This window comes from Chanodichthys erythropterus, chromosome 9, assembly GCF_024489055.1.
Source record: "Chanodichthys erythropterus isolate Z2021 chromosome 9, ASM2448905v1, whole genome shotgun sequence".
NCBI classification, from domain to species: Eukaryota; Metazoa; Chordata; class Actinopteri; order Cypriniformes; family Xenocyprididae; genus Chanodichthys; species Chanodichthys erythropterus.
This window is the reverse complement of record NC_090229.1, coordinates 7993410-8019926: the sequence shown is the minus strand read 5'-3', so window position 1 is coordinate 8019926 and position 26517 is coordinate 7993410. Positions and strand designations below refer to the sequence as shown.

General features: G+C 38.0%; 2 protein-coding genes across 4 annotated transcripts in view; both read right to left on the bottom strand.

The window, feature by feature from the left end:
- Positions 1–1679: 1679 nt before the first annotated feature.
- Positions 1680–5534, bottom strand: pim2 (Pim-2 proto-oncogene, serine/threonine kinase). The gene is made up of 7 exons (XM_067394437.1): positions 5262–5534; positions 4964–5064; positions 4809–4859; positions 4122–4342; positions 3871–4040; positions 3612–3788; positions 1680–3148 (listed from the first exon to the last, which is right to left on the bottom strand). The coding sequence occupies exons 1-7, from the start codon at positions 5323–5325 to the stop codon at positions 3000–3002; spliced, it is 933 nt and encodes a 310-aa protein (XP_067250538.1). The 5' UTR covers positions 5326–5534; the 3' UTR covers positions 1680–2999.
- A 1062-nt stretch (positions 5535–6596) lies between these two features.
- Positions 6597–26517, bottom strand: part of otud5a (OTU deubiquitinase 5a) — a 31783-nt gene continuing 11862 nt past the window's right edge. The window contains exons 3-10 of one of the 3 annotated variants that reach the window (XM_067394436.1): positions 16943–16958; positions 16767–16831; positions 16517–16673; positions 16146–16294; positions 10785–10970; positions 9995–10202; positions 8300–8416; positions 6597–7668 (exon numbers count right to left, since the gene is read on the bottom strand). In XM_067394436.1, the coding sequence (XP_067250537.1) occupies positions 7547–7668; positions 8300–8416; positions 9995–10202; positions 10785–10970; positions 16146–16294; positions 16517–16673; positions 16767–16831; positions 16943–16958 (1020 nt within the window). In that variant the 3' untranslated portion in view covers positions 6597–7546. The remainder of the gene's footprint in view (positions 7669–8299; positions 8417–9994; positions 10203–10784; positions 10971–16145; positions 16295–16516; positions 16674–16766; positions 16832–16942; positions 16959–26517) is intronic. The other 2 variants (XM_067394433.1, XM_067394435.1) reach the window with 2 other exon arrangements.

The following is a 26517-nucleotide window of genomic DNA, read 5'->3' as shown; positions in this document are numbered from 1 at the left end:
AAGGGGAAAAACCGGTCGCACTCACAACTTTCGTTTTTCATGCCGATAATCCTCCTTTCCATGGTACTTTTTAGTACTTTTATTGGTCGAATGCAAAAAGAACCATGGTATTCTTTAAACTATCCTAGTACTATGTAAAAACAACACATAAAATCCAGAGATACTGATGAAAATATGTTTGTTTTTGCTTTTTTTTTTTTTTTTTACCGTCATTCTGTCTGCGGGATGATGTTTTATCGTCAGTGCTTCTGTTTGGACTCTCACTGCCTTCCTCTGCCATCGTCATCTTTAAAATTGGAGCACAAACTCGAGCGATCCCATCAATCTGTAATGATTACAGAGCTTAAAGGATTAGTCTACTTTTAAATAAACTTTTCCTGATCATTTACTCACCCCCATGCCATCCAAGATGTTCATGTCTTTCTTTCGTCAGTCGAAAAGAAATTAAGGTTTTTGATGAAAACATTCCAGGATTATTCTCCTTATAGTGGACTTCAATGGCCTCCAGATGGTTGAAGAAGGTCCAAATGACAGTTTCAGTGCAGCTTCAAAGAGCTTTAAATGATACCAGACGAGGAATAAGGGTCTTATCTAGTGAAACGATCTGTCATTTTCGAAAAAAATACAACTGTATATGCTTTATAAACACAAATGATCGCCTTGCACGTGCTTCTGCTTTCCGTATTCTTCAAAAAAGCTTACACTGTATGTCATACGGAACTGGTGCCGCGATCGTTCCGTAAGTTGAATAGAGAAGGCGTATGACATACAGCATAAGCTTTTTGAAGAATACGGTACCAGACGAGGAATAAGGGTCTTATCTAGCAAAACGATCTGTAATTTTCTGAAAAATGATAACAGAATTTTCATTTTTGGGTGAAATATCCCTTTAATGATAATTTCCCCACCACTGCTCAGTGAAACCAAAGACTTTAGCCTTAAAGGGACTTTGTTAAAACAGCACACAAATGAGGTCAGAATTATTGATGTCCCACAAAATCACTTCCCCTAACTGTCCGTGGGAATTTTCTTCTTCTTTTCAAAAACCTTTTTGTTTTGACATTTATTTTCCCTTTTCGTTTATCCCAAACTGATACACATTCATAGTTATCCTCCTTGGCTTCATATGTATTTATCTGAACTATCCTACCAATACATTACTACATGTTAACCTGGAGGAAGAAAAGAGATGCACCACAGGCAAACACATCCTGGATGGGTGCAGTAAAGAAGCCAGATTTGTTTTGCACCACAATGACCAATAGGGGGCAGCAGCACCATAGTCTCATCATTCTTAAATTTTTCCAATAGAAAATCTAAATATACATTTTTCTAAATAAAGATCCAATGAGATTTAAAGGATATGTTTCACTCATTAGATGTAATAAGATCAATTTAAAAAGGTGCTTGAAGACCAACAGGTGTCTACTGATCCAGTCAGGTGTCGGTTTCAGGTGATTTAGAAATGATGTGGAAAGGTTGGTTCAGTCATTACAGTAAAGCAGGGGCAGAGTTCGGCATGTGAACATGTTAAAAACATTCCTTCTTCATTTGTCGAAAATGACTAACCTGAATGGTTTGACTGGAGAAGCCTGTTAAAAAAATCTCCTCAACTTGAAGTATGAACAGAAAAGTATGATCACTATTTAGATCAAACACTGAAGTGGCAGCACTTCCCCTTTTCATTTTTTTTTTGCTTGAGCAATATAAAAGAAAATACAGATGTTTCTTTAAATATAGATATATCACATCTATATTTTTATTTATAGAATCTCATAAATTAAACATCATGTGACAACAGCCACAGAACATTGTTCAATACACAAGTATTTACAGCAGATTTTTGTGCTAACCCAAGCAAAAATGGCAAGGATTTTGTATTTCATAAAAGTGAAAGAAAAATACCCCAGTGTTAACACAAATGCATTATACATTATGTTAGGAGAGGTCCAATTCACATGCATTCAATTTCAATGTCTCAAAAAAAATATATGTATTTAACACAAACTTTGTTCCGCATTTCAAATCAAAATCAAATGTATTTTGCATTATGCATGTTTACCTCACATAAAGCAGTAAGGCTGATCTCTTTGGTGTGTTATAATGAAATCAAACAATTAGGAAAAGCTCACTTGGCCCTTTTTAGTAAACATCAATAGTGGGTTACTGGTTGAAGCCCTCATGACATGAGTGAACACTTTGACCTTTGGGAACTTCCAACAAAATGACACATATTTGGGCATTTTCAGCATCCTGACAACATTCTTTAAGTTACAGCGCAGGTATTTCACAAACAATACTGACAGAAACCGAAAGCCAGCTGGCTAATGGCTCTGAGGAATCCATCTAGTGAATTAGAGAAAACAGGATCCACAGGAATGTTCCTCTTCTCTTCTGTCGCACCTTCTTTGAGAGTGTGTCTTGATAAATGGGAAGAGATCCACGTGAGACTGAATTATTGTTACGCCAGGCCTCCCATCAAAAGACTGGAAAGCAGATCCCGTCTTTTTGAAACCCCTTAGAACAGGGAGAGAGTATCACTGTACAGCAAAAAACCTGTAAAACCAGGTATCATCGCAGTCTGATCAGTAACTGCAAGTCCACCCACTGTCATTTAAGTCAGTTCGAACTTAAAACAACACAAACAGACAAACAAAACGAACACAGTTTGCTGCTTCCGAAACTTCATGAACCATAGAGTGCAGAAATAAATTAGTACGTGGCTGAAAAAAATAAATAATCAGCAATAAATAAAAAAGTAACATTTCCCGCTGATGCGTTGAGCTGTAGTCGTGGGAAATTTTCACTCATAAAGTAAAACGGCATCAATCCAGGGTTATTTTCAGGCACAGATTCCCAAGTCCGAATAAAACAAAACAAACGTAAACAAAAATAAATAAGAAAGAATCCAGAAGCCAGCAACTAGAGTTCAGTAAGTCCAGTGTAAAACGAAACAGTGTGTGGGAAATTTCTGAATCGAGTCCAGAGTCCTTCAGGATTTAAAGGCTTGGCTTAATATTGCTTTCCGCTTGCAAATCTCTGATATCCTCCGAAGTCTCCGTCATCCAAGGGTGCTGCAAAATCTGCTCCAAACTCGGACGATCCTCCGGCCTGTATGAAAGGCACCAGCGAATCAGAGACTGGCATTCTGAAACGAAACAGAACGAACATTGAATAAACCTGGCATTGTTTAATCAGGCATAGTTTATTTCCACAGTTTACAATACAATGGAGGTCAATGGGAACCAAAAATGTCCCTCTTAAAGGGATAGTTCCCCCAAAAATGAAAATTCAGTCATCATTTACTCACCCTCACGCTGTTTCAAGCCTGTATAAATTTCTTTGTTCTGCTGATATTTGGAAGAACGTTTGCAACCAAGCAGATCTCGGCCCCCATTGACTACCATAGTATTTTTTTCCCCTACTATGGTAGTCAATGGGGGCCGAGATCTGCTTAGTTACAAACATATCTTCGTATGTGTATAGCAGATCAAAGAAATGTATACAGGTTTGAAACGACACGAGGCTGAATAAATAAGGATAGAATTTTAATTTTTTTAGGTGGACTGTCCCTTTAAGAATGTTGATTTCCATTCTGTTTGTGGGCTCACCTTTGGAGATGCGTTTAGTGAAACTCGGAGTGGCTTGTACAATGTCGCTGTCCCGCTCGAAGGGAATGTCTCCACACACCATGTCAAACAGAAGTACGCCCAGTGACCACACAGTGAGCGGACGAGCGCTGTAACGCTGGTGGAGGATCCACTCTGGAGGGCTGTAGACTCTGGTACCTAAAAACAGACAGAGGGGATCAGATCCACATTCATGCTATATTCATGAACATATGCATTAACCACCCAAAAGCTGCCTTACCTTCAAAGTCAGTGTAAATGGAGTCCTTCAGTAGAGCGCCAGATCCGAAGTCAATTATTTTGATGTCACCGGTGCGGACGTCAACAAGGATGTTCTCATCTTTGATGTCCCGATGCACAATTCCCTTGGAGTGGCAGAACTGTAGGGCTTCGATGACCTGTTTGAGGAACCTGAAAAAGACATTCTCGTCAGTACTACTGCAGTTTACTGTTAGGACTCAATGTCAAAAAAGACGGTCTCCTTTTTCGCACCTCTGTGCAATGGGCTCCTCCAGGGCCCCTCGTTCAGTGATGAAGTCAAACAGGTCCTGGCAGTGTTGGGGTTTCTCAAACACGATGAGATATCCCTGACCCGGCATCTCGAACCAGTCGAGCATCCGGATGATGCCGCGGTGACCGGGTAACGACCCCGACCCTCCACCCAGACACAGGAGGAGAGCGACCTCCATGGGGACTGCGTTTGCTCCACCAGGCTGTGAGAGTTAAAAGAGATCATTATTAAGTTTGTAATATTTCCACTAGAAAACTCCCTAGTGCAGGTGTAAACTCCCTGGGTTATAAATGTTATTTAAAAAAGGGGAACTACATATTTGTGGAGCTATAAATGTACTTGTTTTGAAACCAAAAATATCTGGTTAGTCAGGTATATTATTATGAACTGGTTCTGACACATTAGGGAAAGTCCATTTAGTTTCCCTTTTAAGGGTGCTCTGAAAAATCCGAATCGTCACGCCTACGTCACTTTCTGTATTAAGACGCGCTATTCCGGTAAAAAAAAAAAAAAAAAAAAAAAACATTCAGAAGAGGGCGCTGTTTATCATATTTCTTTTTGGTGCGTATTCAAGGTGCTGATAAAATGAAAATAAAAATACTTGGAAGACAAATAATTAAAAAAAAAAAAAAAAAAAAAAAAGCGCATTTATATTAAGGTTTACTCACCAGTTTTGCCCACTGTTGAATTCTGTCACGGGATATTTGTTTAATAGCGACCTAAAATGATAATAAAAGTAATTTAGAGGACTACATTTGGAAGTGAAAAATATTTTTATTTAAGTATATAGGCTATATATATATTTTTTAATAACATTTTTTACCTGCTGTCCGTCTGAAATGCGGTGTCCGGAGAAAACAGACCCGAATCCGCCGCTTCCCAAAAGGGTTCCCATCTTATACTGCTTGTCAAAGTGCTCCTTAACTGAAAATAAACACAATAATATTCAAGAAACAACATAACCAGGAATGTATGGCTGTTATTTAAATTATGAATCTGGATTAATGTAACATTAAAAGCGATATTGTTATTTAATTGTTAAACAGTTTTAAAACAAATTCAAACACTGCCATACAAGAAAATCTTTATAATATATATTTGCTGTTTTATAATAAACTTACCATTTTTCGCTTTCACTTCTTCCAGCTGATCCAAACGCAGGTCAACAATACGTTTATCCAACATTTTCGGTTTTTATAAGAATAAAAAATAATATAAAACAACCAAATGATATCTTCAGCTATCACAGTAAGCCGCTTCAGCAGTTCATATCCATGTTAGTCTGTTAAGATTTGTCACCGCCTGTTTTCAATTCAGTTCCAATTCCGACGTTTCCAGTGAGCGACTGCGTGTCCTCTCCTTCAAACACTCGCACAGACTCTGAATAATCTCTCAGTTTGTTGATGTTTTAAGTTTACATGTGTAGACACGCCCACTCTTTGCGAACCCGCCTAAAATCGAGGCTAACACGCTTGAGTGTTTTGAACTGACAGCCAATCGTAGGGCTGAAAATTTTGAATACACGAATATTAATGAGCGGTGGATAAAATTCTAAGAATCTTCGCCTCTCATTCGCTCAACGTCCCGGCGGAGAAAGAGCGCGCGCGCGCGAGATGACAGGAATACTTTTGAGTTGTTTTTTTTAACGCGTAAATTTTGAATTCACCCATGCACTAATGCGAGGCAAACCAACTGTTTCTAGTAGCATTTTTTTTTTTCAGTGAAAGCCACAAAATAACCATAACGACAATTTCGAGTAGACATACAGATACAGGTGTAATATAAAAAGCAGTTAGTAGAGATAAATGCCACTTGAGAGACAAATTGGGACAGATACTAGTGCGTCATAAAATGTGTAATAGATACTAGTAAATAATAAATGCTACTAGTACTAAACTACAAGAAAAACTGGAATGTACCAGATAAAATTGGAATGCATTCATTTTGTAAGTGAATAGATCTGAACACCAGATCCCCATAGAGTTCAATGCGTTTCTTTAACAGTAACATAAGAACTGAATCCCCATTTGGACAGTAACTAGTATGAAGGTAATAAGCACTTGAAATGAATAGCTTGTGGAATTGAAAAACATACCAGTCACTATTGAATTACTTACTAGTAATAAAAAAAGTAGATACTATATAGTGTAGTTAAAATGAAAGTCATTTAGCAAAAACATTTCGCACATATAAATAGGGATGATCTTAGACCAGTTTGAAGGCTATATGACTCATGCTCCAGCATGCTCTGTGCATGTGGGGCAGTCCCACAGCACCTATTTACAAGATCTAATGTGGTTTTATCTCCATGATGACTTAAAAAACACAAAACTTTTAATAGATAAATGATAGTGTTTGGCAATACTTTATGCAGATATCAAGACCTGACTTGATCAATAGACTTCAGCATTTCATTAAAGTTGCATGCATCAAAGACCCTTCCACATTCACTACCAGTCAAATATTCAGACACACACCTCATTCTTTAATAAAACTACTTTCCACTTTTGAGAATAATATTCATCTAAAATGATAAATACACATGAATCTCAGACAAAGTGTAGTTAAAGTGTAGTAACACATTAAAGAGATCAAAACTGTTACATTTTATCTTGTTCAGTGTCTTTTTTAGATTCGATCAAAACATGAATGTTATAAACTGTATATTTTGAGCTCTGTTATTCTCTTAACCAACATCATAATGTGCATCCTAGGATGTTTTAAACAGTATTGAAATATTTTACATGTATGATGAATACTTGTTGGCTACCATTTGCTCCAACTCAAAAAAAAAAAAATCATTCTTAAATGTTTAAATTAGTTTTGCAAGGTGCTTCAAGTAATAATGCATATTACATAGGTTCATGAGAAAAATAAATTCAGTCAAGCATGTCCAAAAATGATCAAATATCATTATTGAGATATGCATGCCACAAAAAGGACACCAACAAAGAAGTACATTTCTTCAGAAAGTTCTTTTTTTATTCCAAGAAAAAAGAGCATTTTCATCCCAAACAAGAAAATAAAACAAGATTATATTAATCAATTATTAAGAGGATAAAGTATGACTTTTTTTCAATAACTTTTTATTTCCCCCACGTATTCTATAATGATATCAGTCATGTTTATTTTCACATGCACTTAAAGAAGTCCGACGATGATGATGATGATGATGATGATAATGGCGTAAGAAAGAAAAGGAGTGTTTAGGTGAGTATCACAACAATGGGCCATTACTGCTGGATGGCTGAGGCCAGTGGTGGACTGATGGATGGATGGATGGATGGATGGGTGAAGGAAAGGAAGGACAGTGTGAACTGCATGATGATGGAGAGAATGTGATTGGTTTGATCCCCATGTATCTGCCTCCTGCTTCGGCTGCAGATTGTGCCTCAACCCTCCTTTATCAACTGCTATCTGGAGAAGGTTCTCTATGCATGGCGTTTTTCTTCATGCTATCGAGGTATTCCTGTTGTGACACGGCCAAGACGGAGGCCAATATCTCATCGTCTTCCCAGTCTGTTAGGCCTATTGCAAAACAAGAGCAAAACAAACCATGGTTTTATAACAACATATTATATACATTACACATGACTGAATTTCCAAAAAGCCAGTGCTTTATATATAAACACATATTGTGTCTACATATGCATTTCTTTACAAATATGCAATTTGATTGTATAGTGGAAGAAAAGCAGGAAACAAGTCTCCAACATACATTGGAACTTCATAAAAGCTGATGTTTTAATACTTTTACTATTATTTTCAAATGTGCAAAACAACAATAATAAAGGATGAGTAGGTGTGGCCAGGCTTTTCAGACTGATCCATTACAAGAGCTCAATTTGTGAAAAACATTCACTCCCTATTTGCACCTTCTTAAGTTCTTAGCCGAAACAATGCCGCTGTCAACAGTAGCTGGGGTGTGCCGATACTCCGCTACAATCAAGTGTATTTAACGGCTGTACACGCTGCTTTCTGCATGGTGCATTTCACAGCTGAATCACATGGATCACATCACAGATTCAAGATGTGTGAGATGCATGAGGAAGGCGAGCGAGCGCCGTGATTAACATGGCATTCCTGAGCCCTAGATTCTTTCATACTGAATCAGGCAGGACAGCTAGTCGAACTGGCAAGCATGATTCTACTTCCTCACCAAAAGCTGTAGGGGACATCTCTTGCATAATGGCCCGATAGCCCAGCGCTGGATACAGAGACACCAGAGAAGACGAGGTGGGTCTGTCTGGTCCGACGCAAGCCTGGTTACTGGGACCTGAACGACGAGACGGAACGCAGGAACTCTTTAATTTGAAAGACTAAAGTATAGAGATTTAGTTTCTATCTATGTGGCTTCTCCTGCAAAGTGGTTTTGAGTGATTTTCACAAAAAGACATGTCACATTTTTTTTCTTACAAAAGCAAATATTTTGCATAAAAAGAATGTAGTGTATTTTTTAAGAATAAGGTTGTTTTACATTGTGAACTTATTTTTCATTCAAATTAAGCACATTTACCTGCTAATTTTTATTACTGCAATGCATCTGGCTGCTTTAGTTACCATTATTCTTAATGATAATTCTCTGTATATTTGCATTATTGTTATACAGTACCACAATAGTTGCTGCAATGCTGTTTTTTAACATTATTATTTAATATATTTTATGTTTATATTAGTGCTGTCAAATCAATTCATCACATCTAACATAAAAGTTTGTGTTTATATAATATATGTGTGAATATATATTATTATATTTATATATATTTTATATGTGTGTGTGCTTGTCTGTGTATATATACAAAATTAGTGCTGTCAAACGATTAATTGCGATTAATCGCATCCAAAATAAAAGTTTGTTTACATAATATGTGTGTACTCTGTATATTTATTATGTATATATAAATACACACACACATGCATGTTTATATTTCACAAAAATACATTTATATATGAAATATTTATATATAATATAAATATACATGTATACATGTAAATATTTCTTAAACACATGCATGTGTGTGTAATAGACACAGTAAACACATTATGTAAACAAACTTTTATTTTTGGATGTGATTAATCGTGATTAATCGTTTGATAGCACTAATATATATGTATAAATATATATGTGGGTATACACACACACACACACACTCACACGTATAATATATATTCACACATATATAAACAAACTTTTATGTTAGATGTCATCAATCATGATTAATTGTTTGACAAAATTAGTTTATATAAACTACCATTCAAAAATTTGGGGTCAGTAATATTTTTTTTTATTTAAAAAAAATAAATTAATATTTTTATTAAGCAAGAATGCATTTCAATTTCAAATAAATGCTTTTCTTTTCAACTTTCTTTTCATCAATGTTTCTTGAGCAGCAAATCAGCATATTAGAATGATTTCTGAAGGATCATGTGACACTGAAGACTGGAGTAACGATGCTGAAAATTCAGCTTTTAATCACAGGAATAAATTACATTTTAAAGTATTTTAAAACAGAAAACACTTATTTTAAATTGTAATAATATTTCACAATATATTACTGCATTTTTTATTAAACAAATGCAATCTTGCTGAGCAAAAGAGACTTCTTTCAAAAACATTAAAAAAATATTATCGACCCCAAACTTTTGAATGATTTCCTTTAGATTTTGGGGTGAAACACGACCCAGGCATGTTCTTGACAGTTTTCCAGGGATTCACCCTTTAAAATCAGTTTAATAATCCGTGAACATCATGTGCCATTTACCCCGTAAATTGGCTTGCTGAAGGAAATGCATCATACAGTGAAACTGTTAGTTTTAATGACACCGTCCTTATTGCAAAACACTGATAACAGACCTGGTGCACAGGGTGACGGGGGTTTGGATAGTGCGAGGGCCGCTCCGGCCGGGGAGGGGGGCTTAGCGGGTGTGTCCGAATGCGAAGGATCAGGAATCTCCGGAGAGGGGGCGGAGCTGCGTTGCCGTGGAGATCGGGCATTCCATTCTTCCAAACCACTGGAGGCCGCAGCCGTGGCGGAGCTGCACGTAGCGCTGGCCTTACGAGGCTGAGGGAGTGACAAAAGTAAACACGTTTATTCACAAATGATAAGTGGACAGGCAATTTGTATGTGAAGACTTCAGAGTTTGTCACTCAAAACAGAAAACATCCTTACATAAGGACATTTACAAAAAGTAGGTTTATGTAAGGTTTGTGTAAAATCTTTTAGATGATATGAAAATATTCAACAGGTTCTCTCTGCTGGGCTGATGTAAGTCAGTTCAAATAGTGATTTATAAGAAAGGCTATTGTTTCTGTGAAGGAAGGTCTTGTTCACAGCTGGTTTAAGTGTCAAAACGCAAACCACATAGCCTGCACGCTTTGGCGTACCTGATATATACATGTATACCTTCACCAATGAAGCAGTCATCACCGCTTACATGTGACTTTGAAAATGATTCCAGTGCAATCAGCATTAAAACAGTGATTCGTTTATGACGTCAAAGGTTTTTCGTAAGTATTACACGTCAAACACCTGATTCTTACCGACAGCCATTCTGTTAGGAATGTAACTTAAATATTCTGACTAAATGAGACATGATGTTAGGTAGTTAGCAGGATTAGCATTAAAAACAGGCAGGTCTCACACCTGACGTGCCTGTTTCTCTTGGTCTCGAAGCCACTGTAAGTATGATTCTCTGGCCACTTGCTCTTCTATGGCTTCATTGGTAGCTTCCCAATCTGTGGCCCTCTTCTTGTCCTCCAGCATCTGTTGTTCAATCCAGGATTCCTCTGAAGTTTTAATTGCGTTCTTCATGAGTGACTGGTCTGCAAACTGCATAGAGACAGATAGAGACAAAGAGGAGGGGTTAAAGGCCACAGCGTTACCCCTCAGGTGACAGGTGAGAATGTCTTCAGAAGTGGAGCTGATTTGTGGGAAGAGGAAAAACATGATCAAGCTAAATGCAAATTAAGCAATAAGTCTTTTTTAAGAGACACTTTCTAAGAGTGTCAGAATCTTTAAAAAGAACTATTTCAACATTAAAAACCCAATGGCGAGTGCTGAACTTCTGTCAAGCCAGTTGCAACAAAAATGTTGTGCAAGCGAACTATGATTTTTACTATCAGCCTGTCATTTTCTTAAGACACAGAATGAAGAGGGGTTAAAGGCCACAGTGCTGCCCCTCAAGTGACAGGTGAGAATGTTTCTGCTCAAGCACCCTTAAAGGGATAGTTCACCCTAAAATGAAAATTTGATTAAATGTTTATCTGCTTACCCCCAGGGCATCCGAGATGTAGGTTTCTTCAGTAGAACACAAATGATGATTTTTAACTCCAACCGTTGCAGTCTGCCAGCCGTATAATGCATGTCAATGGTAACACACTTTATGAGAGTCAAAAAAACATACACAGACGAATCCAAATTAAACCCTGCGGCTCGTGACGACACATTGATGTCCTAAGACACGAAACGATCGGTTTGTGCGAGAAACCAAACAGTATTTATATCATTTTTTACCTCTAATACACCACTATGTCCAACTGCGTTCAACACTCGCTTAGTGAGGTCTGATCGCGCTCTGACAACAGAAGTGGTGTCTCATTCATTGAAGTATAAGCGCGAGACATCCCTTCCGTTGTCGGAGCGCGATCAGACCTCACTAAGCGAGTGCGAGTACATTAATGCGTCGTCACGAGCCGCAGGGTTTCATTTGGATTTGTCTGTGCATGTTTTTTGACTCTTATAAAGTGTGTTACCATTGACACACATTATACGGCTGACAGACCGCAACGGTTGGAGTTAAAATCATCATTTGTGTTCTACTGAAGAAACAAAGTCACTTACATCTTGGATGCTCTGGGGGTAAGCAGATAAACATCAAATTTTCATTTTTGGGTGAACTATCCCTTTAAGAGGAGCTGATTTGTGGGAAGAAGAAAAACATTGTTGAGCTAAATGCAAATTGAGCAATAAATATTTTTTAAGAGACACTTTGTAAGAGTGGATGACAGGTACTCATCTCATAAAAAAGGGTTTCTGATTGGATTAGCTGCGTTTGCCACCAACCGGAAACAGCAAACCTTTACAAAATTCTCGATTCTGATTGGTCAGTCACAGTCTGGGCCCTATCATACACCCGGCGCAACACGAAGCCAGGCATGACGCAAATGTTTAAGCTAGTTTCAGCTCGACGCAGTTATCATTTTTACATCCAGCGCCCACATTGTTTAAATAGCAAATGCACTCACAGCTATCTGTTCACTCATGGGCGTGCTGGTCTTAAAATGTGGTGTGTTTAGGTGCATTGTTGGTATTTTGCTATTTTGAGGCAAGTGAAAATGACTGCGGCATTGACCAACAAAAACCTGGTCTAAAGTCAATGGCGCAGTATTTTTTTTGTTATTTAAAGGGTGCGTTAGTAATATGTGCCAATAGGCGGGTGCACAGCAAGCATACAATCTGCTTGTTACACACACAGGGATGTGCTGCAACACACAAACATGCCAAATATTAAAATAAAATTATTACAATGTAAAAGATTATTATTGTACATAAAGATAAAATTGCCTTCATGTTATAATGGATAGTCATTGCATATATCAGAATTACCAATTTGCAGTAATGACAAATGAAATTGGCTAATTATTTAGGGTGTTTAAATTCCACCATGTAAATAACCATCTGCCATTGTACGAGTGCAACTGGCTTTTAAAGGGGATGGATGGATGGATGGATGGATGGATGGATGGATGGATGGATGGATGGATGGATGGATGGATGGATGGATGGATGGATGGATGGATGGATGGATGGATGGATGGATGGATGGATGGATGGATGGATGGATGGATGGAAACAGACTCTTTAAAAAGAACTATTTCAACATTAAAAACCCAATGGCGAGTGCTGAACTTCCGTCAAGCCAGTTGCAACAAAAATGTTGTGCAAGCGAACTATGATTTTTACAATCAGCCTGTCATTTTCTTAAGACACAGAACAAAAAGGGGTTAAAGGCCACAGAGTTGCCCCTCAAGTGACAGGTGAGAATGTTTCTGCTCAAGCACCCTAGAGGAGCTGATTTGTGGGAAGAGGAAATGCATTGTTGAGCTAAATGCAAAAAAGTATTTTTTAATAGGCACTTTCTAAGCATGGATGACAGATCTCAGAAATACGGAAAGCATCTCATAAAACAGATGGTTATGACTCTGCATTCTGATTAGTTGAGTTGCATTTGATGACAACCGTAAACCACCCACATTTAAGCACACTTTAGTTTAGGGTCCAATTATCACTATTAACTAACTATTAAATATGACCAATTACTGCTTATTAATAGTTAGTAAGGTAGTTGTTAAGTTTAGGTAGGATTAAAGGATGTAGAGTATGATCACGGACAATAAGGCATTAATATATGCATTATAAGTACTAATAAACAGCCAATATCCTAGTAATATGGATGCTAATAAACAACTAGTTAATAGTAGTCAAGTCACCTTTATTTATATAGCGCTTTTTACAATGCAGATTGTGTCAAAGCAGCATAATAGTAGATTTTCTGATTTTTAGGAATCCAGCTCCTGGACTGGTAACAATGTAACATAAACAGGGCTATGCATGTCTGTTCCCTGATATCAAGATGTTTCTCTTTTTGTGTGTGTGTGTGTGTGTAAGAAACACAGAGCTAGCCTACATGTCCTCTGCTCTGGAACAGTGCGCTCGTGTCCAGACAGCGTACTGGCTCATTCCCCGTCTGTCCAGACTGTTATGCTAAACTAACTGACCGTAATATGGGGGAGCTCTAGGACGATAAGATCTTGATGCGCATCAAGTCGTCGAGATACAAACCAGCTCATTGGTTTTATCATGTATTGTTTTGGTCTTCACTGTACCAAAAAAACAACAAACCTTTTTTTACTCTATGATGCATTTCCTCAAGCAAACTTTATAAAAACTTCCTGGTCAATATATCCCCTTCGTTTTCCCATATATAGAAATTCTTTTGTTGAAGCCACTTATTTTCTTTTTCGGGCAGTAAGGTATTACTTTATTAAGGAAAATGTTGTTACGAAGAGTGATAATGGAAATAATCACACCAGTGTTCCTTCTGAGCCACAAATTAGTCTGAGAGCTACAGCACTGCAGTTCTATTTTTGATAGGAAGACATGATCTGTCTTTGATCTGCTCGGCTTAAACTATCACAAGGCATGTGGCACATAAACAAAACAGTGTGCTGTTAATGGGGCTCCCCCGAAAACCACCGACGTGTGGAATGTTTCCCCCCACCTCCACCCAAAGCAGCCAGGGAAATGGGACAATGCAGGTCACACTTTGTTGTCTCTTTTTTGGCTTTGATGACGACTGTCTCCAAATTCAGACTGTGGATCAGCTGACGGAACTGCCTAAGTGAATGGGAGGAACACTCTGACGAGACAATACTTCCCAATTTACAAACCCACAAAGACTTTGTTACACATTCCTCAGTAGCAAATACAGGACATTGTTGCAGGCAGTTGAATTAAATTATATATTATTACATGAAATTAAATTATAATTATGAGAAAAGTGGCAGATGGAAGTGTACGTGATAGAATACACATAGACAATACTAACACCAAGGTGTCAAACTCAAGAGGGGTCAACCAGAGCAGTTAGCATATTTCACACTGAAAATGCAGCACAGTTGCAAACAATTACCAGCTCTTCTCACTTAAATGACACTTAAAGTCGTACTCATTAATGGATTACTTTATCTTACAAAAAATCTTACAAAAATATTGTGAATCTGTTATGTAATACAGAGCATGCATAATTATTATGCAAGCTGATTTTCGGATCATATTTTTTTTCCAGGCACATTTTACCAATTCCAAACCACATCAATCTAAAGAACTACTATTAATTTTTGTATTTAATGATTTATAAGTAATATATAATTGTTCATGAAGACAGGAAATGAAAAACAGGTGTGCATAATTATTAGGCAGGTTTTCTTTTACAGGCAAAAAGAGATTTAACTCGGACTGAAAAGTCAAAAATGTTTAAATACCCATGAGAAGGACGCAATACTAATGCAATACTAGAAATTGCAAAGTTAAGGCATGACCAATGGACAGCAAAACGCTCATTGGGTCAGACAGGTGGAGGTGGAGAAGAAAAGACACATGTTAACTGCAAAAGAATTAAGAATTAAGGTGAAGAATTAGGTGTGAAACCATCAGGAACACTTTAGTCTCCAGCGCCATCATTTTCCAGAACAGAGTGACTCTTGAAGGACCAGCACCACATCCTCTTCTACCACTGTTTGAAGAATTTCTCTTCCAGAATCTGGCAGTAACTTTTGGAAGATCATTTTCCATCTCTGCAAAACAGACGTTTCAGGATAGGAGATGGACTAAAATTATCTTCACTTCTAATTCTTCATCTTAATTCTTTTGCAGTTAACATGTGCCTTTTCTTCCCCACCTGTTTTTGTCTGACCCTGCTGACCCAATGAGCATTTCACTGTCCAATTGTCACGCTTTAACTTTGCAGTTTCTAGTATTGCATTAGTATTGCATCTTTCTCATGAGCATTTAATAATTTTTGACTTTTCAGTCTGAGTTAAATCTCTTTTTTGGCTCATTTTGCCTGTAATAGAAAACCTGCCTAATAATTATGCTCACCTGAATATAAGGCGTTTTTCATTTCCAGCCTTCATGAACAATTATATATCACTTAGAAATGATTAAATCCAAAATTAATAGTAGTTCTTAAGATTGATGTGGTTTGAAATTGGTGAAATGTGCCTGGGGGAAAAAATGATCAGAAAATCAACTTGCATTATAATTATACATGCACTGTGTATATATACCCTTTTCACAATCCAGTCAGTTCTTAATGGATTAAAGTCCCACTGAACTTTATTTCCCACTGAATATCCTGTTTCACTCATAAACATCAGATTTTGGAAGTAAATAGGTTGCGAATGGCATTTCATGTTGACTTTAGTGGCAGCTGCAGGTACCCACCCCTGGTTTGAAGGCAGGAAGTCCGAGCCCAACTCCAATCGTGGCTTTGTTGGGATTCACGACTGAGTTGTAGTGAATGTTCCGATGGTAACTAACTCTGATTGGCTCGTCATTATTTTGATGGATGCCATGGAACGTGTTGATTGGTTCTAAAAGAGGCCATCAAAATAACATTTAGCAAAATAACATTTAACATATTGCATGTCAAGTATAATTCCTTATTATCAATAAATCCACAAAACAGTTTTCACATTCATCATCGCTATCCACTAGGGTACATGCATGGTGGAATATACTGTAGTTTAATGTGCATAATTTGGACTAATATGCATTTTATGGACACTGTAATGCAAATTATGCCCTTTGCTGACCTGTGCCGTACTGATAAACTTCCACTGGCCGATTGTACATTTCCGCCATAGCCTGCATCTCAATATGGTTCCCATGACAGTTGTTCTTCCTCTTTCTGTTGATATATGTAGTGAAGTCCTCTGTCACATAGTTTGAGAAGTAATCTGCATTTTTCATCTGCAAGTAAAGGCATACAGAAAGCATGAATTTAATTATAACATGATCAGGTTTTGTACACTCTGACGATCCCAAAGAAAGAACATCACATACCAAGTAATCCATGCAATGTTTGCGGACGACTTCGTGCATATCCTGGTCTCCGTAAACCTGATCAGCTGTATAAAGATGAGGAAACCATGGTTATGTGCAAATTAACAATATGATCTGTGCATGCACTAATTTTACAGCAGTTAATACCATTTCATATTTTTATTGCATTTTCTTACATTTATTGTAGTGTCTCTGCAAAATAAAAAGTTATAGCTGAATTATGTTATGTTGCAATACACGCATCATTTTAGCACACATTTCCAATGCATTTCATTTATTTCTGTTGCATTTTTAATTTTAGATCATAAAAACAACAATTACACAACAAAAACAATACAGGAGGACAGAGTGAGTGAATGAATTATAAAACAAAATACTGTTCATAGCTATTATAGTTGTTTGAAATTTGGAAATAGTTTTTCTTTTAACACCTTACAAAATTATAGGGAGCAAGTAACTGCTTGAGCGGTTTAATTGCAGGCAAATTCTGTAATGCATGCATGCATGCAAAAGCTGCATGGTTCGTTCTGCAAGCTCTTCTTTTGGCGGGCTTTATCATACTCATTTATGTGCCAGTGAGTGACTCAAAACAAGACTAGGGGCCCAAATAAGGTGCAGATGTAAACAAACGGGCGTACGAGCTCCGCTCAGAGGCCGACACCTTTTCCTTCCAAAAGCGCCAATATGCAAATGAGCCCCAGCCTCAAAGCGCATTCCGGCTAGTCACATGACCACTAGCCGCAAAGATTCTGAGAATCTCTTAGTCAATTTCCTCTTTCGCAGTATCAGCCTACTTCTGTTGTGACACTTCTGAACAGACTAAGGAAGTTGCACTCGCTTCGCTAAAAAAAACAAGCTTTAAATGAAAGTTCAGACAAATATACCAATACAGGTGCTTTATTTTAAGACCCTTGCACTTTTTTAGTTCCTAGAAGAGGCCCTGTAAACCATATACATTATCTGATAAAACAGAATGGGTTGTTTAAGGAAGGGAAAGTCTTTGGTGCAGAAACAAATACCTCACAGCAAAAGCACTCATAAAGTTTGACTGAAGTTCATTACTGCAGTTGGCACATCCAGCAATTAGTGAACGCTCTGTGCGGATATTAATTTGATCTGAAAGAACTTGTCGTTCTGTTCCCGACACAAACAATAGTTGCATTTTCTGGCAGGTCCATGATGCTTTTATGAGCTAGCTTATAGATGTCCCTCCCTAGGTTTGTTTGGGAAAAATGGAACGTCCATAAATAAATGCTTACAGCTGGACATGTGTTCATTTGAAGGTGAATGCTGGTGGTGCAACACTACAATTTAGTTCTGAAGCCACCTTTTGTCAAGTAAAAATCTGCATTTATAGAACAATGAATGCTTTTACTTTTCTAAGTAGGTGCATTTAGCCTTTAAGACACAGGTTCATTTGTTAAAACCAGGACCTTGACATTTGAAGCTGTCTGTAGGAAGATCTCAGCTCACACACAGGAGAACAGCTGGAGATTCGGTCTGTTTTTGGTTCCCCACTTGGCCTGTTGTTGGTATTTCCATATGTCTTACCCTTTCCATTCATTACTGCACAGCGCAGTGGATAACCAGACCCTTCGTCAGCGGGTGCTGCGGGGGAGAATCAGGGATTCCCCTTCACTCCTTTGCATTATTCTGACTCATGTGTGATGATAAACACCTGCCTTCTCTTTTTTCCTGATTTCACCCCAAATTTGAATAACAAACAGCTTTACTATAGTGGTACAGCCACGTGGGGCCTGGATCTTTTGCATGTACAAACAGTGAGCAGTACTAAAGAAAAATAGTTCCTTAAAGTCTGTTGAGCTAACTTGCATTTTCAACATTTATACTTACGGTTAATGGTTTTTCAAAACTCACCCAAAAAATGAAAATTCTTTCATCATTTACTCAACCTCATGTCGTTCCGTACCTTTATGACCTTTTATCTGTGGATGAAATTTTGAAGAATGTCTGTGTTCAAACAACACTGGACCACACTGACCTTTATTTTGTGGACAAAAACACTAAGACACTTCTCAAAATATCTTCTACAGGTTTGGAACGACATGATGACAGTAAATGATTAATTTTCTGCATCATTACTCCAGTCTTCAGTGTCACATGATCCTTTAAATCATTCTAATATGTTGATTTGCTGCTTCATTATCAATGTTGAAAACAGTTGTGCAGCTTAATATTTAATACTTTTGTACAGACCGGCAACAACTAATCGATAAAAACGATAAAATGTTAATAATCAATAATGAATCGTGTAGTCGCGTCTGCCCACCGTGCACGGAAAACTTCCGACCAGCCGCGTCAAATTACAGCACTAAATAACGCATTTCTATGGACAAAATGCATCTAAAAATAGTGGAGGAAACAGAGTGAGATGCTGCTGGAAAGGTACGTGATCCAAGCTGCCCAAAACATGAGAATTCTTTATTTTAAGCTTCAAGCTAATGCATTAGAGTAATGTTTAACATGGCATTAACCCTATCAGGTGCTCTGGCAGATGCGTGTGCTGTTTAAAGTGTGATGTTTCTTCAGCGCAAAGCTTTAATTTTAGTGTTACAAATTCACGTGAGTGTTTCCATTTTCCATGAAGGCTCGTCCTGACAGTCTGCGTTAAACTTCAAACTTAAAAGGATGCATTAGATAGGAAGACAATTAAAACTCGGCGCATTTACATTTACAGGATAAAGAAATGACAGTAGCAGGTAAATGTGTTCGGAGTGAACATGTGTGTTCCTGCATAACATTCTTCTTATCTGTTAACACTGAGTTTGTGTTTTGTTTTTCTTTATTATCTTTATTATTATCTTTTTTTAAATGTAGTGATTTAAACAGTCTTTTTGCTTTATAGCTCTTTTGCATATAGCATAGATATAAATATATCCACTATATATGTTTGCATAGAATTCAGTTGGAACATTTGTTTGAAGGACAGCACTGAGCAATATATGGAATAGTGTGTTTTATCAATAAAAGAAAAGAAAAAAGATTTTTTTTAAATCTGATTAAATCGAAGAAATAATCAGCCAACAAATCGATTATCAAAATAATCATTAGTTGCAGCCCTACTTGTGTGACTCTTTGATGAATAGAAAGTTCAAAAGAACAGCATTATGAAATCTTATGAAACATTATAAATGTATTTACTGCCACTTTCAATCAATGCAATGCATCCTTGCTGAATAAAAGTATAATTTCTTTCAAAAAACAAAAATCTCTGTGATATTCTGATCCCAAAATACATGGCTAAGTCTACTGAATATTTTCCACCCATTTTATGCAAGCTGCACCAATAATAATTTACCAAGTGCTTGATTTATTGAAATCTAGGCTGAAAATATTTTTTTCAATGTTGATAGTCTATCTAATAGACCAAAAAAGAGCAAATGCACAGAATAAGAACTTTGTGATATACTGATACAGTTTCGTTATTCTGATCACACAAACAAACATAGCACACAGGCAGATATTACTGTTTACATTCACATAACTGTGTCTCAACTGCAATGACTAGCCCACCGCAACGACCCTGCAATAGGACATTTCCCAACACTAAACGCTGGCGGTTGACCTCTGCCGCCAGCGGACACATTGATGAGAAGAGGTTGACAGTGAATAAAAAAAACGGAATAGAGAAATTCACTGGGTAGGTCTACCACGAAAAGACCGATGCTGCTGATAGACTTCATGAGAAAAGAGAAGAGCAGAGGTCCACCAACCAAAAGCAAAACCACAAGCTCACTTCCACTAATGTAGGCCGCAGATAGCGTCTCAATTCTAAGAAAGGGGCAGGCCCAGTTTAGACTCAGAGAAGAGTAGAGAGAGCTCAGACCTGCCCTTGAGGTCTGTCGGTCATCGATAAGGTTTATCCTCAGAAAGCAGGGCCACCGTGACATCACAATGAGCTGAATTTGTCAAAGCTTCCCAGGAACCTTACACACCCTACGTTAGCTTAGGAGCTTCATTCACATATTTCAGCACCAGGAAATGTGTCATACGTAAACAAAATGGATGCTATGAAGAGAAAAGAAAATAACAGAATGAAATGAGTGCTCGGTAAAAACAGCGACCTATACCATACCTGATGCATATACAGAGGGGTTCAAAGTATGAGACCACATTTAAAATGATTTTGTAAAATGATGAAGAATACTCAAGATCCTGCATTATTTCTAGGTCTAAATGTAGGCAAATATGCAACTGATCATGTGGCAGTTCAGATTGTCTTCCACTGAAGCTCCAGATACTCTTTGGAGCATCTCAAATCATGTTGGAGAACGTGATCTTCAGGTTTTGTTCATGCTTCTGTCGTTAAAGTAAATCCTAAAGCAAAATGTTCATTTTTTATTTAAAATATAATTTGAATAAAATAAAAAAAATGGTAACACTTTACTTGAAGCCTTTATATGCAATGCATTATTTTTAATGCATTAATTATGCCTTGTAATGCACCTTATAATGCAATGTATGATATCATGAATAATTTTGTAATACATTATAATACTTATCTATTCATCGTTACACCTTTAGAAAGTATAATGCATTTAAACAAGTGACAAACAACCAATTTCAGATGTAACAAGGAATCTGAAATATTATAATGTGTTTTAACTTTGGTTGCAATTATTTATGAAAAGATATAATGCATTATAATGTACATTATGAATATCTTTATAATATTTTATATAAAGGCTTTCACAAATTTTGAAACCCATTGTATATTGTGCAAATGTATGTTACTGAAGCAATAAACTATGAGAGACTATGTGCAATGCAGTAATTTAACCATAGTTAAGGGGTGTTGATGGGTACACAGAGAAAAGCTTTTATAAAAGGCAACAAAAAGGCATGAATAGGGACAAAACACAGCGAAATGAACATTCTGTCATTATTTAGTTACTCTCATGCCATTCTAAACTGGTATGACATTCTTTCTTTCATGGCCACGCAATTCATGAAATTGAATTCCAACTGAGGCTGTCAAGCTCCAAAATAACAAAAAGGCACCTAAAAAAACGTATATACACAGTGGCTTGCGAAAGTATTCAAACCCTTCATTTTTTCACATTATGTTATGTTGCTGCCTTATGTTAAACTACTTTAAATGACTCTTTTTTTCACATTAATCTAAACTCCATACACCATAATGACAAGGCAAAAAAAATGATTTGTGACAAAAATAAAAAACTGAAATAATTACATTCCATAAGCATACAGTACATACTCTTTTCTGGAACACTTGAAATTTAGCTCAGAAGTAGGGCTGGACGATATGACATAGAATCAAAAACTTGATTAATTGAACACTTTACCTCAATTACGATTAATGAACGATTATTTTGTTTTTGTTTTGTTTTTTTGCCCTCATAGTTCACTGACAATGTTTGTACTGTAAATATGCTGTACTATTAAAGGTGGGATATTTTTTCCTAATGAAATTGTGCTCCGACATAACAGCTTACTTTCAGCAGTTATTTTATCTACGGTTCCTAACATTTCTTACAGATTTCTGCTCATTGTAAATCAGATACAGATAAATTAGCACAGTACCAGTAAACTTTTTTGACTGCATTAATGAGAGTGCGCTTGCTTGTGTGAATTAGTCACACCGTCTCTCTATTAATTGTGAAGCTGTGGAGTGTAAGTACTTCAAAAGTAGAAAAATACATGCTATAACTTTTGAGTTTCTAAGCTACTTTAGTGAAAAGACATTGACAATGAGTTTCTTAACTCCTCTCTGTGCGCAAGACCTTCAGGTGATGTACGAGCTACTGTCAGCTTGCGAGCACTAAAGTGAGGTATTTTCCATATTGTTGTTCTTGAATGATGTAAACTCACTTGAATGTTCAAACTGGCCAGCTTTTAAACACATACAATTGACAAACTTTCATAAGGACGCAAGCAAAAGTGGGATTCGGGATTCACGCGCTGTCTGCTTGTGTTGACTCAGCATTTGAGTTCGCCTCCATGTTGCTTCCATGCCGCTGACTGAACGGGGCAGAGTCACGTGACTACACACATGGTAGTATGTTTTTAAAGGGAATGTATTAACAGGATAAAAAAAATAAAATAAATAACTGACATGGGAAAATTACGTCGGTTGGAGGTCCTGAATTTCGGTTTCGGTTGCTTTTCGATTAATTGTCCAGCCCTATTCAGGAGCATTCCAATTTTAGCTTGTAGATGTTACTACTTTAAGTACTGAGTTAAGGGATAAATACTTATGCAATGTACTTATTTCAGTTTTTCCTTTTTAATAAATTTGCAAAGTTGTCACAAATCATTTTTTTGGTTTGTCAGTATGGTATGCTGATGTAAGTGTAGATTAATGTGAAAAAGTAATGTGTTTGAATACTTTTGCAAGCCACTATATATAATTAAATATGTGTAATTAATTAAAAAATAATTCATATGCGCTACATTGCAAGTACTGAAGTCATATGATAGCGTTGTGTGAGAAACAGACTGATCATTTAAATCATCATTCATTGAAAATCTGCTTCTGTGTGATGTCTGATTCATAAATGAATTATTCACTTGAGTTGAGTTGATCCAAATTTAAGCCTGTTCCTCACACAAAACTAACATATGACTTTAGAAGAACTGGAATATAGTGCACATTTCAAACAAAGAACTTTTATGATTTTTTTATGGTATGCCATTTTAAGAAAGTAAGATTTACAAGAAAAAAGACATGCTGATTTAACAAAATGAAGGCATGTAAATAATGATAGAATAGTTATCTTAGGATGAACAATTTCTATATCTACAGGGTATTTTACAATTTCTTAATGACGCAAACAGATCTGACATAATAGGTATTTTTACTATAATTACTTCATTAAACCTTGATGCCCTGTGTCCAAATATGACCGTGTGGAACAAGAGTTGCATAGTCCATCCAGAAAGAGCTGAGGTCACCGCTCTGTGACCTGCACTCCCATGTGTTCCTTGTCTCCTACGGTCACAAGAACATCTAACAGGCCACGTCCACCTCGACAGCTGATCAGTAAACAAGCTCGTCAAACAAATGAATCAATGCAGTAGTCTAAAAACAGGCACCAGTTACAGCAGGCCCAAAGGTAACTCCACTCAATGGAGTTATTGACTACTGTGTGTTCAGTTCACTCATCTGTAGCACCTCAATAGACTATGAATTTGAGATTATGATCGTATAGATCAATACATATTGATTCTCAAGCACATTGGGGGGGATCAGATCACAAACGTCTTTTCAAAGTACACCCTGTGCTGAGGAAGTACAGTTAGATATCGAAAAATGGCTTATGTACGGACTGAGCTGCCTTTTGTTAATGCCAGAAAAATCAGCCGTTGATCATGAGAGTGTTGAGTAACACAGAGCTTACTATTGCCCCAGAAACACACCGACGGTCAAATACACTCATTCACGCTCACGAGACTATATTGCAACCAGGCATGCTGTCTATTGGCATATCGCATGCAGGTCACAGAGGAACACTGACACTCTAGCGTAAACTCCAGACTTGAATTATGTGTCAAGACGATTTCGTCAACAGCTTGGTTTTGTAAGAGACGATGCCAAGTGTCGGTGATGACAATGTTTTCTATATCCCCGCAAGAGAAGATGCAACTCTTACAGTCTTGTTGATGTCTAGGTGAAAGTTGGATAGACTTGCTAAGCATCTGCCCTCCAGATGTGCAAAAGTTCATGAGGCAGCTATGACCAAGAAAACTAAGTTAAAGGGCGCAGACGGTCTTATCACAATCAACGTCTGCGAGTCAAGTGATCGAAACCATTTTACAAATGAGTTACAAAATGTTTTTCAGTTAAACAGACTTTATTAAGAGCGTTTGATACTGAATAATGCTCATTGACATCTTCTCTAAAGCTCATTGCAATCATTCAATACAACTCAAACTCACTGGTTTACACTGGATCAAACTAGTCAACATCCTCAAGTTCTTCACCATTTCCCGTCTCATAGAAACCAAGCACTATTAAAAGTGTTACGTGAGCGGTGCTCGTGTTGAAACCTGTTCTTTCCTGTTCTAGAAGGAGTCGATCAATGTAATGACAAGGAATCAACTAGTAACCCTTGATTTCCAACATGGCTTCAAACTTTGCTCCATGTTTGCCACAAAGCTACAGTACATGACGTCCAGGAGTGAAATACTTTGCTGGACCAATAATAATAAAAAAAAAGATAGTTGAAAGCTGATCTATGCTTTTTACATTTCACATCCGCAATAATCCAGTGTGCTGACCTGTTTGTGACTGATATGAAGATTTATGTAAGCTTAAAATTCATTACATCACGTTTTACAAGAAAACGTAAAACCTTCAATAGTGGAGATCAAAGGGATAGTAGTAGAGTTCAATGGAAAATTCTGTCATAATCTTCTCAATGTCATGTCGTTTCAATCCTGTATGACTGTAGGTGCATCCCAATTCATGTACTTATACACTATTCTATGCCATTTTGTAGTAATGGTGTGAGTAGTGTGTTCACACTAAAAACTCCAAAAAGAAAAGTGCATTTTAAATACCGGAAAAATGGAGTGATAGTGGAATCTGAGGGCAGAATGAGAGCCCAGACCACCCTCTCGCCACTTATCGTGAGACTGTGGCAGCACAAAGTTTGGACTGTGACAGAATTACTCCTTGTCTCATTGGACTATTTATTATTCTCCAGATTTGTCCTCAGCCCTCAGCCACTCCTGCTACCCACTCGTCACTGTCTCCCACAAATCCCTTTGTGTCCTCTCCTCTCAGTGGCATGGTTCCACCTCGGGCCTGCTGGGAACAGTCTTCACCTGGGCAAGAGGTGTCTGCGACTCCGCCTACAGCCTCAGAGAACTTCTCTTGGACCTCCTCGACTTGTCACATTGGCTCCTGTGCCTAAACTCCTCCTGCCCTTCAACCTTGCCGGGCTCCCTCAGTCAGTCGGCTCTGCCTGGGTTAGACCTCGCCATGCCTTTGCTGTGGACTTGCAGGCCATCTGATGCTCTTCTGCCCTATATCACTTCAACCTTGGCCCACTCAGTCTGCCTTCAGGCTCCGCTTCCACCCTCAGTCGCTCCAGCTCACCCTCTGGCCCCCGGACCCACACTCTCATCTCTGGAGGTCGCCTCTGCGGCTGTCGTGGCCACCAACATCTCTTGTTCATCATCATCTCTCCATTGCTGGTCTCCAACTCCATCGTCTTTGCCTCTGGCCGTCTCCATGGTGGTGTCAGGACTCTGGCATAGAGCGCAGTTCTGGCTGTGGCCTGGGTTTTCACCATCATGCCTATGCTCAAGGCTCCTCTCTGGCTCTCACCACCTTCAGCACCACCCTGGACTTTTCTGTTCTGCCTCCTCCCAGTCAGCTGTCTACCTTCAGAGCCTCCTCCTGTATCCCCTGCCTGTTTTGCCAACCCTTCACCAGCCCCTTCACCATCTCCTCATCCTCCGGTCCCACACTCATCTGGGGAGGTCATCTCTGTGGCTACGTGGTGGGCTCCACCTCAAATGTAATCACCTCCGGCCGTCCCCATGGTGGCGTCAGTACTCGTACCACCATGGCTCCTCCCTCTGGCAACAACACCATAGAGCGCAGTTCTGGCTGTGGCCTGGGTTTCCACCATCACGCCTCTGCTTAAGGCTCCTCCCTGGCTCTCACCACCTTCAGCACCCCCCTAAACTTTTCTGTTCCGCCTCCTTCCAGTCAGCTGTCCACCTCCAAAGCCTACCCCTCTATCCTCTGACTGTTTCG

Coding starts and splice junctions, on each gene's coding strand:
- pim2 (XM_067394437.1), bottom strand. CDS start 5,325: ATGTTGGATAAACGTATTGTTGACCTGCGTTTGGATCAGCTGGAAGAA. Junction 3,789..3,870: donor CATTTACACTGACTTTGAAG/GTAAGGCAGCTT, acceptor GTCTGTTTTTAG/GTACCAGAGTCTACAGCCCT. Junction 3,149..3,611: donor CACTAAACGCATCTCCAAAG/GTGAGCCCACAA, acceptor GTTTCGTTTCAG/AATGCCAGTCTCTGATTCGC.